Source organism: Cuculus canorus, chromosome 1, assembly GCF_017976375.1.
Source record: "Cuculus canorus isolate bCucCan1 chromosome 1, bCucCan1.pri, whole genome shotgun sequence".
NCBI classification, from domain to species: domain Eukaryota; kingdom Metazoa; phylum Chordata; class Aves; order Cuculiformes; family Cuculidae; genus Cuculus; species Cuculus canorus.
This window is the reverse complement of record NC_071401.1, coordinates 199352643-199366857: the sequence shown is the minus strand read 5'-3', so window position 1 is coordinate 199366857 and position 14215 is coordinate 199352643. Positions and strand designations below refer to the sequence as shown.

The window sequence follows — 14215 nt, the reverse complement described above, 5'->3', positions numbered from 1 at the left end:
TATAGCAATAGGACAAGAAATAATAGCCTTAAACTAAAAGAGGGTAGATTCAAACTAGAGATAAGAAATCTGTTATGATGAGTGTGGTGAAACACTGGAACAGGTTGCCTGAGGAGGTGGTAGATGCCTCATTCCTGGAAACATCCAAGGTCAGGTTGATTGGGGCTCTGAGCAGCCTGGTGTAGTTAAAGATGTCCCTGTGCATTGCAGGGGAGGTGGTGGTCTTCCAACCCCAACTATTCTGAGACTCTATATATAATTTTATTATTTGAATAAAAATTTCCATTTGTTGAGATGAAGAAGTAAAGTATGCCTACATATCTGTGGTAACCTGAAAGAAAAGAATAAATTTTATAGCCGCTTATATATCTGGACTAAAGAAATTGTCTGCAGATTCAAATATTTCCATTTCTCAGTTTAACTATTCAGGTTTTCTTTTCAGACAAAACACTGAGGCAAAGCATATTTAGGTATCTAAAACTGACTGAAAAACTCTGTAAAACATTCTAGTGTGCTGACTTCCAATGTTTCTATGGGCATTCAGCAACTTTATAAACTTGGATATAACATTGGATAAATGCCCAGGTAACATGAGATGATATCACACAAGATTTTCTCTTTGATTTCTCTGTGCCTGACTGGTAGAAATTTTGTTTGTGGAGGGAAGAAATGAGATGAAGGTAGTTGCAGGAGAGTTTATGTATAAATCTCAGTCACTGACTAGATTTCAGTGCTAAGGGATACTCTACAGTAGCAGTGAAGTGTCAGAAAAACAGTGTTTGCTGGTGCTGTGTTTAGACTGACCATGGTTTGGGTTGGCGCTGAGCCAGGTGGCTTCCAGGCTTTCCCGGTAGGAGGAAGCCACACATGTTGGGATTACGAGGCTCTGAAGTGTGTCCTTTGTACTCCTCTGGAGTAAGAGTTGTCTGGATTAAAGTTACATCTGCTTATATGCAGCCACTAAAATGAAAAATAAGTGAATAGAATATTAAGATTCTGCTTATAAATGATATGTTTCATAATGACTTTGAGGGAGGATGGTTAAAAAAAATTGAGAGAGGTAAGAGAGGAGTAAGAGCTTTAAAACTAGAATGCAAGATTGTATGTAGTTTTGGATTTCTTTAAAACAAAACTGAACACGAACTGTAGAATGCTTGCTGCTGGATAGATTCAGGTTACTTCAAAAAACCTCTCAATTACAGATACTTGTATTAGGAACTACTGATACACCAAAAAGCCAAATCAGTAACTTCTTTAATGTATACATATACATAATTTAATGACTTCCTTTTTGCAACCTAATTATTTGCCTATATTAGTTAATTTAACTTGCATATATCAAGTTATGGTTTTATTTCCTGGTGTATTTTTCCTGATGAAATAAATCAATAGTTCTTCTGGAGTTCCAATTTCTTAAATCATTGTAGTTTTTATTCAATTTATCCTGTAATTGATTGAAAACTTCCTTAGCTGGCAGCTTGAAAAAAAAACCCATCCAGTTTCCAGTGCTTGCAAACATTATGATAAAACAACAGTAAGTACCATAGTATAATAGAAAAGTCCTCCAGAATGGAAGACAAATGAAGAAAGCTGAAATGGTTGCAGTCTATGAATATCTAAAGCTTAGCAAAGGATAATCATCTTTCTGTAGAGGGATATAATTTCTGTGAACTTGTCCTAAATAGAAACCTTTAGCTGCTATTGCAGGAATACCATTTTGGAGTACCATAGTTTATTCTTGAAAGATCCTTAGATGTCTGACAAGTGTTGCAGGCTATTTATAAACTGTAGCACTCAATTCCTTCCTATGAGTAAAATAAAGATGTTCTGCAAAAGGGAGCAGAAAAGAGCAACAGCTTACATTTATCAGGGCATTGCGAATGTGGACGATAAATCTGAAGACAACTATACCATAAGCAGTAGAAGTGCAGTGTAAAACAAACACGCTTAATAGCATGAATGTCTGTAAAGCTGGAGAAGAAATTCTGTAGGAATCCTAAGCTTTGGGATCCTGCTAGAAAGATTAGTACATAGCATTTTCTCGTGAGTTTGCCTAAAGCCTTTGTTATTTTTCTCCCTAAACTAAATAGATACTAAATACAAAATATGCTTGGCTGGGTAAACACTTGTGAAATAGCTGCAAAGAAGTGGTGCACCTTTTTGGAAGTCCTGTGCTCGCTAACAGTGCAGCGGGGTTATATGTCAGCACTATTATCACTGTGTAATCCGCAGTGCGACCCGCCCATCTCTGCAGGAATAGGAATGCTATCAAGGGCTGACAAACTTTTGAAAAGCTGCCAACCTGCAGGAGCTGTCAGTGCTAGAAGACACAGCCACATGTGGGCCAAATAGATAAACATGTCAGATCCCCAATGGCAGCTTTGGAACAAGTTGTTTTCATCTGTCCCAGCATGTATTGGCACAGGGTCACAAATTATCATCGCTTTGAGCATCCTTAGTTTGTAGTTGCTTTTTTTTTTTTGGCATTACCAGGTGTGGCTTTTAACTTATCCTTTAGTGCCCTCTTCTATTGATTTTTATCTGTATTTCACAGTAAAAGATGCATATATGTGTGTGTATATATAGGCAAATGCTTATGAAATAGCTGCAATGAAATTCTGAACCTATCTATAACTGCAGTGCTTACCAACATTCCAAGTAGGGTTATATATTAGCGCTGTTATCACTGAGCGATATTTGCAGTGTGACCCACCTGTTTCTGTATGAAGGTGAACACATACATAAATACGCATGTGAATTTGTGAAACAGCACACTTGAAATATAGGAGCCAAATTTTACCTTCTTTGTGCTGGGAAACCTCCGTCAGTCTATATAAGTGTCATCTCAATTAGAAACAGAACCAGTGGGAATTTAGCCAGCATTGAAGGGAGGCTTTGGTCCTTGTCATCATCTCAGGAATATACAGAGAGTTGGAGAGGCTTACTGCAGCCTTGAAACACAATAACACTGATATTGGCCCTTCCTAACCAAATGTGCTGCTTGTTCTGTATGTCACATGAATTTAGTTTTCTGCCTGTTCGCAAAAACCTGTGGATTGTCTGAGGGTGAAGCTTTCTTGACCTGTCAGAAGAAAAAAGCTTTCCAGGAGATACCAGCAGAGGCCAAAGAGTCACATGAAACCACTGGGGTTATCTAAAGTTCTAGAAGTGGGAGCATAAGGACAAGGAAAGTCTAGAAGAAACCCAATAGAACTAGAGGAGGATGGTCATGAGTCTATCTGGGATCACGGTTTGTTCTCAGTCTCTGTGAATAGAAAAAGCTCTAAGAAAGAAGTGAGGGGAAGCGGATATTTGACAGGGGCAGAGTGTCACCCTGCACGCATGGGGAATTAGTTCCAATGTTTAAATTCATACTAAGGGCCCTGCTTTTGAAACAAAGGGACCTTTTCTGGGTGTTGCAGTTCACGGGATACTCTTTTCCACCTATTTCAGAATATTTCCCTTCTTCCCAAAATGAATAGTAATGGAAACAGTCTTACCTACCATTTACAACATAACAAGACTGGTTCTGCTGGGTATCCCTATAGTTCGGTGTCCAGTTCCCAGAGTGGGCACTGATGGAAAGAAGCTGTAATGGTGCTTCAGGTGAGGGACTTCCAGAGACAGTGGTGATAACTTTGTGCTTGTTAGCCCTTGGAGGAGTCTTCTCATGAAGCTACGTAGTGCTTACATTGAACCTCTGAAAACTGTTTGGAGCCCATACAATTGTTTGATGTACTTTAGTTTAGGCACCTGTGTGGACAAGGCGGAAGCTTTTAAACAGTGTTTACAGACAGAAAAAAACAGACAGGGCAAGACGTGAAGAAAACAGTATGTAACCAGAATGACAGAAATCCTAGGTGGAAGAGAGTGTCTCTGTTATTTCCTTTTGCATTGTTGCCATGAACTATGTTTCCATAAACATCCGTTGTCATTTTTATTTTACACATGTGTTTAGGTATAAAGATCAGGCAGTATCCTGCTCTCTGAAAACTCTTGCTCATATCGGGCTTTTAGTTTTTCAAAGGTAGGATTTGTCTTCAGTTTAAAGTGATAAAGATGTCAGGAGCAGAGCAGGCTAAAAATCCTGGTGTACTGTTTCCTTTTAGGAGAAACAGACGCTAGTCAGAAGTCTACTGTGGTTACACTGTGGAAAATGAAGTGTAAAAGCATTGAAGCCTTTCAAGATTTAATCCAGTGTAAATGAAATCAGCATCTGGTCTATTTTCATAAGCTTTCACATATGCTTATAATGTACACGTGAAAGTGCCCTTTTCAGAAAACCCCTAGGTGCCAAAAACACTGGCTACTTCTTAAGCTGTCTTGGAGAGTGGATCACAGTTTAAAAGGAGAACGGTGGTATGTGGCGATCTCGCTTTGTCTCATACAGATGCAATATAAGAAGCCCATTTGCCTCTATTAAGAGTTTTCACTCTAACTGCCACTTGCCAAATTTAAGCTACCACAAGTCTGTGAATATGTCAGCCAAATGCACAACTGTTATTTCCCTCTGACTTCCAGTGCATTTTACTCAGTGTGACAGCACCATGAAAATAAAGAATGCCATATGCTGGCACTGGCGCTTCCCGCAGTGTTGTAAATCACTTTGAATTGATCCTCATATCCTCTCTTCCCTCCCCCTCCCTGTGCCATATCAAATTATATCTTTCAGAGATCTAATTTTCTGCTAATATTCTCATCAAATATCTGTTTGGATGTGTATTTCAAGTACAGGAATTAGCATGTCGGATGTAGGAGTACCTGTTAGAAAAAGGAAGATCTGGGGCAGATACAAAAAAGATTTGAGAATACATCCTTTACTTTTAGGAACCTATAAGTTTCTGACATAACACTGTTAAAAAGAAAGCTATGGGAAAAATCTGACTCTATAGACTGTCTAGTTAGGTTTCGAATACAGGGAGAAAGTCAGCTAAGGAACTCAAATGTATTAACTTCCTTTGTCTGCTGATGACTTTAAAATATTGAATTCCAGAGTACAGCGAGTACAATGGGAGTCAATTACAAGAAGTGCTTAGGGTAACCTTCCTCTTAGGATTTACATATGAGAACAATCTGACCAGTTCCTCAAGCTGTGGACTTCCCATACCACACATATGAATGCAACAGATGTGAGGTATTTAGAGAGCAACTGGTATACACACATGGTATGTTAAAATCAGCTTCTTTTCCCATTAGTTAAAATACTCTGTTTTCAGCAAAATAATACTAAGAAAGCATGAAATTCTTTCCAGTTTTTATTGGGAAATACGATAAATTTCTAGTGCAGTGGCCTGGAGTGAGTATAAAGAAGTGACAAATATCCTAGTTTTCAGGAAACAATCCATGAACACCCACTCTTATTGTACTAGGATGTTATATTTATGATATTGTCTTATGTAGCAGTGTGAAAGACTTATCAGTGTGTCACTGTTTTATCTTTTCTCAGTGTTTCTTGATCTTAGTGTTTTTCTTTGCTTTTCATTTTTCAGCCATGAATTACTAAGTTCTTCAGGGAAAAAGTCACATTACTGTTGTTTTATGGGTGGGAAAATTGAGATCTGACGGTCACGTATAGTAGGGCAATGGCAAAACTGGGATTAGACTGCCTCGTTCCCTTTGGCATTCTTGGATCATGTTGCCCTCTTTACCGTACTGACTTTATGGTCACATTGGGTTGAGTCATGAATCCCCCCCCCCCCATTTTTTTTTTCTCCCCTTCACACAGGGGAGTAGTTTCTCATGGAGAAGAGTTTCTCAGGAGGACAGTATTGCATATGCCACTGTGACAATGAGTTTACAGCTCAATCTGGCTTTGTTCTTTGGAAGCTGCAGTTGGGACTGCCGTATGAGGACTTTGCTCATACCAATGAGCTTAAACTTCTGAGTTATGATCTACACGATTCACAAAGCCTTAATGGGACATTTTAATGCCCAGGAAGCTGAAGAAGCTGTAATTTTATTGCTTGCATTCCCTCAGGTATCAATAGAACAAATATCTAGCACATAGAATGAAACAAGGGAAGAATGCAGGCTTTCTCTTGCTGCATAAAGTAGCTGTTTAAAATAAGCATGTTTTTCCTTCAAGTGCTTCTACCACCTCTTATTCCTTCAAAATAGGAAGGAAGCAATCCCTTTTGTCATAAGATGCAAATTCAATGAGTGGGTATTATGAGACACGCTGATCAGCTGATGTCCTTCACTCCAGATACGGACACGTACTGCTGGTGTTACATGAACCACTGATAAAACACTTTGGGTTTTCTCGTACCAGAGATTACTGATAGAGAAGTGCTGAAGCACATGTGCAGCATCAAGCACATGAGAGGCTCTAGTGAAGCCCCCAGGGCTGCTGAAAGCCATCGACCTCAATGGGACACTCAAGTGCTTGCTGCTGGCACGAGTATGGCTATCTTAGGGACGTGAAATTGGAAGGAGTCACGCTGGTCAATTGGTCTCACTCCTGGCTATCACTAGCAACTACCTCATGTAGCAGTCATTCCTTTCATAACCAGGTCCAAATCTGCTGTAAGGGGCCTTGTGGGATACTTCGTGCAACTTCTTTAGCAAAGTTGTTGCTACAGACCAGAACCTTGTCAGTCTGATGTTTCAGATTTATTTATATTTAATCTACATTTATTTATGACTTGTTTATACTCATTTCCTCTGACTGTTGATAATTATGGTCCTTGTAGCCCTTTCATTCTTCCTGCATAATAATAACAGTCTTCATTTGTATTAGTGGTGCTTCTGTTGATAATTACGGTCCTTGTAGCCCTTTCATTCTTGCTGCATAATATTAACGATCTTCATTTGTATTAGTGGTGCTTCCCAGCCTTGTGTCATCTACACATGTTGCAGAGTGCTGGTTTTTGCAAAGGCTGCTGAAGCGTATGTGAAATAGGATGATTATTTCTTTAAGAACTGTATGAGTAACTTTGTACCAAAAGTTCTTTACTTATCACACCATTTTTCTTGTAATAATGCCTACTTTTGCTGGTTGAGCTAATCAGTTTCCACGTGGTAGTTTATAAAAATGTTGGAGCCCTGATAAGAAGAGCTCTGCCACGTTAATGTAGCATACAATTCAGCTATGCTATTAAAGAAAAGTACAATTTTAGGCTGGAATAACAGCTCTTTACCAAGTTATATTGTCTTTTGTACTGTACTCCATTTTCATTAGAAACTTCAGTTATTCCTTCCCTAACTAAAAATCTGCTCTGAGGCCTTATGGACAGATGAAAATAAGACCAATAGGCCTGTAATTTCCTTAGATTTCTTGTGTTCCTCCTCTTTTGTATTGTGGCATGTTTTTCCACTCTTTTGGTGAAGCCTGCATCATCCCAGATTTAGTAACTTCATTAGAAATAATTCTTGGAAAAAATCTGTAATTTCATTCAACAGTTTCTTTGGAATCAGAATTCACTGTTTTATTTTTGAGGTGTCACTTCCCCTAAGGATTTATAGTTTCAGTGTTAGCCTAAGAACAAAATTGAATAGGTAAAGAAAGATGAGGAAAATACTTGTTATCAATATTGTTAAATCGTGACAGAGGGCAGCTGAAAAGAAACTCCTTGAGGTGAGTCAACTTATTATCTATATATACTGATAATGGTATTTATGTCATCTATGTATCAATTTATGTGTATCAATTTATGTTTTTAAATAATAAATTTCTTTTTTTTTTTAATTAAGTTTTCCCTTTTCATTCATTTCTTAGAGTGAAAATACATGTTTGGAGGAAGGAAAAATGTTACTTTTAAAAATTACTCTGCTCCTGATCTGAAAAGGACCTTTGTGGTTTGGAATGTTCTGTTTTCATCAGAAATCAATTTCCAGCTACCCTTTAAAGTGATACCTTCTCTGTCCTACACTTATGTACTACTTAATTTTGTACTCCTGGGAGGTTTTCTTTCACTCTGCCAGCAGAGAACTTATTAACTTGCATTTGTTAGGAGTTTCTAATTTCTGTCTAAATTTAAGAAAATAGTTGTAGTATGATTTGCAAGGGGTTTTGTTTTTTTTTAATTGGGTTATAGAATATAAAATTGGGAAATCATGACAGTAGCTGACCCTTGGAATTTTGATACAGATAATTTGCAAGGAAAATAAACTGAAGATGAAGGGAAGAAAATAATCCTGTTTAAATATATATGTAATGCATTTCAACTAGTTACCTTAAATTCAGTAACTCTACCTATATATTTGAGCATTTCAGAAACAGATGCAGCTGTGAAATATATATATAATCTGTGCTGTTTGTAACATAAAAATATTAAAATTTTATATGTCAGTGTTGTCACCATTATTATATATTGCTTATTTGTTTCCTTTGAGGTTTTAGTTTTTGAGGAATTTAGGAAAAAGGCATTGTTTCATAAGATATTACCACTGTGAATTCAGCATGTGAACTGAAAAAAAACTATGAAACAAAATGACCGAATTCAAAGCATCAAACTATCTACAAAGCTTTTAAATATAAAAGAAGCTGCTAGAGCATCTAGTCTTTTGCATATTGTGAAACTAAGTAACTTCTCTGAATAAAATATAATACTAAGATTTAATTTCACCCCTTACAGAAAAATCAGCATGGATGCACATAAATAACCTTATGCATGTGAAAATTCAGTGAGACTCTTTCACATGTGTAAAGTTATTGGTGTGTCAGTATTTGAGGGGTACTGTTACACAGTATGTCATCTAATAAAAAATTAAGTTTATGCTTTCTTGCTCAGCACATTGGCTCATTGTCTGTTATGCAATTTTCATGACCTATTACAATTTAGAATTGACAGTTTCTGGGAAGCTCTCATTTCTCACATGGAAGGCAAACAAATATCACTTTAACTCCCTCATATATAATTGCAAATTGTTTTTAAAGTTGGATCACTTAGCTTCACTTTTCATTGTCTAATGTGGCTTTGTATAATGCTAAATATTCAGGCTGCTGAGTAGCCAGAAAGTAAAACAATTGATTTTTCTGTGATAATTGACTGTGGTCAATTATCATAAGAAAGGGGTGGTGTATATCTCAGCCTGATTGTTCTGGCTTGTAGGACAAACACTATTTCCCATGAAGCAATATGTGCCAGAATCATGGGTAGAGTCAAGCCCATTAATGTACATGATGCCTTCAAGAAGATGTCTTTGAATCAAACTGGATCTTCCAAAGAAGAGGTCTGTGTAGTTGGCAGGGAGAGCTGAGCATTTTCAAAAATGGCTACAGAGGGATAGCTCATCTACCTAACTGGATGCCTGAATTTTTTTAAACTATCTCCAAAACCCCTCAAAGACCTCTAGCATTCTCCGTTACTGATACAAGGATCTTGGGCAGAATTGAGCATAGAGTTTACATACAAGAGAGCTGAAGATCAGGTCTCAGCTTAAGACTTCTTGGCCAAATGTATTTGGAGATCCGTGATCCTGTATTCCTCCAGGTGTTCCTTTTCATCAGCTTTTCTTCACCAGCATGTCTTAAGCCTCAGGCACTCCTTCTCCTTAACCAGTGACACTTGAGCCAAGTGCTACAAGTGAGACCAATCCCAGACAGAGACCAGATGAGTTCACTGGTGCTACCTTCAGCTCTTCCCAGTGCCTTTGCAATGTTCCCAGTATGTTCCTCCTTACTTTCTGGTGTTGTATGTTGTGTAGTCCAGACACACTGGCACAGCTGATTTCAGATTGTGGTTTCATACCTGGGTGCTATCACTATGTCATTTTGAGAAAATGCTCTGGGAAAGTAAATTTGTGCTCCAGTGCTGAGATTTTGTTATATTACCTTATCTCTGGCTTTAAGTAAATATTGCTGTAAAGGGTTAAAATTTGAGCAACATTGCTATAAGGGGTTAAAATTTAAGCAACTTAAAATACATTATCTTTACTAAGAGCTTCTAATCACAAAGGTAACTGTAAATTCACTTGAGAGGAAATTAATTTCCTCTGGGAAAAGAAGAGAAAGAAGTGAAATAAAAGGACTGTTTCAAGATTTAGAAGAACACTGACTGTAGATTTTGGACAATGATAAATTTGTTTGACATAGGGCACTCTTTCACTTTCCTTACCAGTGCACAACTGAGTATGTGTATGTGGCAAGCCACATCCTACATGGTGCCAACAGCTGAATGAGAGAAAGGAAATTTTACAGCAGTTAACTCCTCTTGCATGTTGTTGAGTTGTGCATCCTTCCTTGATGATGATTATTTTTCTGTTGCATATTATAATAATTCTTTATTCCTATATATTTCACTACTTAAGCTTATATAAGGTGTGATTGGAAACTCAACACTACTCTAAAGCATCTGTATCTAGTAATCTGAATGCTCCTGGAATTTGAGGCAATTTCCTAAGCAAATTTGCTCAAAAATTAACATGATTTGTTGTTGCACTTATTATTAGTTGTGAGAAATGGCTATAGCTTTGTCTTGCCAAAATAAGATGGAAAAAATACTTATGTTTAGTATGTGATTCTGGAAGACTTAATATTTAGCTTCTATATTACATTTAATAGAATCAACAATATCCAATTTTGGCTGTTTAATTGAAATCAATGAGCCAAAATCTGAGCTGTTGTTCATTCATATTTCTTCACTAACATATTTGGGGTTACAGTAACTGATAGTAATTTGTAATCTGGTTCCATCTGCACCAAAACCTAGTTTACAGAATTCCATAGTGCAGGCGAAAGAAGAAAGAAAAACAGTGATAGTGTATGCTGTAAGTTATGTAAGGTAGGTGATTCTCCTCTAAACGTCTGTGCTATTTTCTCAGTAAACTCAATGAGTGTTGACAAGTGACATTTTTGAACTGTGAGCTATTGATTGCTATTAAATGTACTTCATGTTCTACGTATTTTCCTTAAGCTGCCTTTAGGGTTTTTTAACAAAACTTCTTTTAATTTCAAAATCGATAGTAACAGCCAAGTATTATTCTATAATGGCTTTGGCAAGATCACTGAACCAAATTCACCACAAATGTAATTTGCCTTGTTTTACAGTAAGTTTAGTTTCATGATGATTTGACTCATACCTTTGAGAAAAACATACTATTTGTAATGGTGAAAAGGTGTGCCAGCCAGATTATTGGCTGTACATACTTTTAAAAAATACTTAGTTGAAGAAATGGACAAAGAACAGGGGTTTTGATTTAAAGCCTCTTCACGTTTTGTAATGGAACTCTTTGCTAAAAGTCATGTTCATTTCCATGTATATGCAAATTCCTTCAACATGCATAAATCTGTGTTAACTGTTCATTCAAGGAAATATTTAATCTACAGTCACAGGACAATTTATGATATTCATAATCTTTGTCTTATTTTAACTGTGTTACAGATTTACTGGCCTGCATCAAAAGAAAAGGTAGAATTATGCAAATTAGCTGGGAAAGATGCCCATGTAAGTATAATATGTATTTTTTTATTGTTGCTGAGAATACTGTATATCTGTGTGTTTTTAAATGGACAAAATGGTTTAGTAAGCTGTTGATACACTTTTTCCTGAACTAACAAACTTTTTTTTCTTCATTTAAAAAATGTTACGCTTTTATTTTCTTCTTTAAATGTTAATGCTCCAAGAAAAAATATCCAGTATGTAAGCAGCAGTCATGAGAACCCATCCTTGTATGTGATAAATGCAGTTGAGAGATGAATGGACTTTCCGCCAAAATATATCCCAAGCAGTAATCCCCTGAAATCCTTTCTTTCTCATCAGACTGCTTCTTTTTCTTGGGAATATCCTGAATGTAACTTCATTATAATTCATTAACAAAACAGAGAAGGACAGCAGAGTACAAATTAACTTAATTTGCAGACAGCTACAGTTAAGGTTAAACCAAACTGAAATCTCAGACTCATTAGCTTTTCCCTGCAACCACAAACCTTCTTTAGGATGTCTCTTTGGGAAGTGTATTTAAGGTGTATTCCTATATACAATAAAACTTTCGTATCTCTTTTGCATAGATTACATCATTTTTTATAGAACCCACTAGAAACGTAAACATTTCCTGGCTGTATAGTAAAATTTCTGCCTTTTCTCTCTCATAATCATGTGGTTTTTATCCAGCTTGTCTGTTAACCAGGGTGGACTCCAGCTCTAAACACCCTCTCTCGGTTGTCTGCCTGAGGAATTTCAGCTTTTTATCCTAACTTATTGCTACCCTTATCTTTACAGGAGATAAAAACTAAACAACATCTCTACTGAGTACTGGAAAAATTCTTATATTGATCTGTATGGACGATTTGTGATGATCTGTTTCTTCACTAAGACAAATGGAAAAGGACCATAGGCACAAATATTTGTTTCGTATATAGATCATACATACTTCCTTTTTGCTTCCTACATTTTGTCTGCAGCTCACCTCTCATTTAGGTATAGGGTGATGGCTTGAATATATGAATAGCTCTTATGTAGTCCCTCCTAAACTAGCCTGTTATATGTATTTGTATTTATGCAATTTTGGGGAAGGCTGCAGCAAACCTTTCTCACCACCCAGTGTAGCAGTTTTGCAGAGCGCAGCCACCTGTGCTACTGACCAGCCAGGACCAAGTCAGGACTGAGGCGTGCATCCCGTAGGACTCAGAAATGCACAAATAAAAGTGACTAGAAGGATGTGACAGGTGCAAATAGAATTCACTCGTGCAGAACATAACCTTAGAGGTATGCTGAAGCCTTTCAATCTACCACAATAGTTTCTGTTGTATAATCTTTGGTGTTAAATCTTGAACAGAACTTTGATTTGGGAGAAAAGGCTGGAGGATTGGTAGCCAGACTAACCCAGTGGGTCTTTGACCTCTGCCCACTTGTTGACAAGGAATGTTTGCTACAACACAGGCTGAGCAGGTATCCTCAGACTATGCTGTAAACACACAGCTTCTCATCGCTTAAGGCATTATAGCAGAATTAGACTTGCAAGTCTGATTGGTGAACAGCCTAGTAAATAGCCACGGCAATATTGTAACCATCACGAGTTTGTACTATTTAATAAAGAATATCCATTGCAGCGGTTTTGATTTTAAATACACCAATACTATAACTTAGTACAACGTGAAACGTAACGTGAAAGGGAAGAATAAACAAAAATATTAACCTTTCTCTTTCTTTTCTCAATAGACAGAATGTGCAAATTTTATCAGAGTTCTTCAGCCCTACAACCGAACTCATGTTTATGTCTGTGGCACAGGAGCATTTCACCCTCTCTGTGGATATATTGAACTTGGAACTCACAAAGAGGTAATTTAATTTCCTCACTACCCTGACGTGTCAAGGAGTAACTCTCATCTTGTTTAGCATTCATCATAGATTGGAAAATACTGTGAGAGTGTGTAAAAAATGAACTGACAGCAGCTTGCATAAATAAGAGGGTAAATGGTGGATTTTGTAGGTCAGACAGGAACTCGTGTTCTCTCAGTTGGTATGTGCACATCGCTTTTGAACAAAGCACTTTCCTCGCTAAGGCTTAATACACAGAGTTCTTTGTAATGACACTTTCATATGATTAACTAAGTGAAAAGAACATTTAACCCAGATGTCTGTCTTTCTAGTAAGTAATTTCTGTACATGCTTTCTGCTTACGTACACACTCGTACGCATGCAGATTTCAATATGACACACGTAGTTCTATTTTTTAATGTATATATGCACTCGCTCCATAGAGATGTTTTCCTATTCCTTGTGTGTGACACTAATACAGAGAGTGTAGGTGACTTCTGAGCCTCAGTTCAAAGACAGCAAGCATCGCAGGACTTTGGCGGTGGTTTGCAGCCCTGTCACTAGATGGATGTTGGTTGTCTTCCTTCACTAGTGGCATATTTCTGAACTGAAGTTAGCAGCTTGGTCTTTTTTTGCTGTCCTAAGTGGTAAATGTTTGAGACCTAACCCCCACAATGAAGCATTTTGGTGTTGCGTCAAGCAGCCACTTGGTACACGAGTCTCTTTTTAACTCCTATATGTATAACGCCTTGACTATATTTATACCACTGGCTCTGTTCTCAGACAGTATCAAGATGTGATCTGCCTGATTGCTTGCCTGTAGCGCAGGCTTTCTGTACTGCTATAGAAATAGTTTGCCCTTTTCTTTGAGTCTCAGTGAAATCCTAGAATATAAGAAATGAGATCTAATAATATGTTATTAAATGCAATAACCTAAAATGTGTATACATTGGAATTATTCTGACATATGGAATCAAGGGCAGATGCTCACAGGAAAAAAAAAAAAAGAAAAAAGT

The 14215-nt window shown here is 37.2% G+C and overlaps 1 protein-coding gene across 4 annotated transcripts in view; it reads left to right on the top strand.

Moving 5' to 3' along the window:
- The window catches only part of SEMA3D (semaphorin 3D), a 144251-nt gene that overhangs the window by 63783 nt on the left and 66253 nt on the right, over positions 1–14215 (top strand). For all 4 annotated transcript variants that reach the window (XM_054067677.1, XM_054067693.1, XM_054067684.1 and 1 more), the window contains exons 4-5: positions 11325–11387; positions 13101–13220. In XM_054067677.1, the coding sequence (XP_053923652.1) occupies positions 11325–11387; positions 13101–13220 (183 nt within the window). The remainder of the gene's footprint in view (positions 1–11324; positions 11388–13100; positions 13221–14215) is intronic.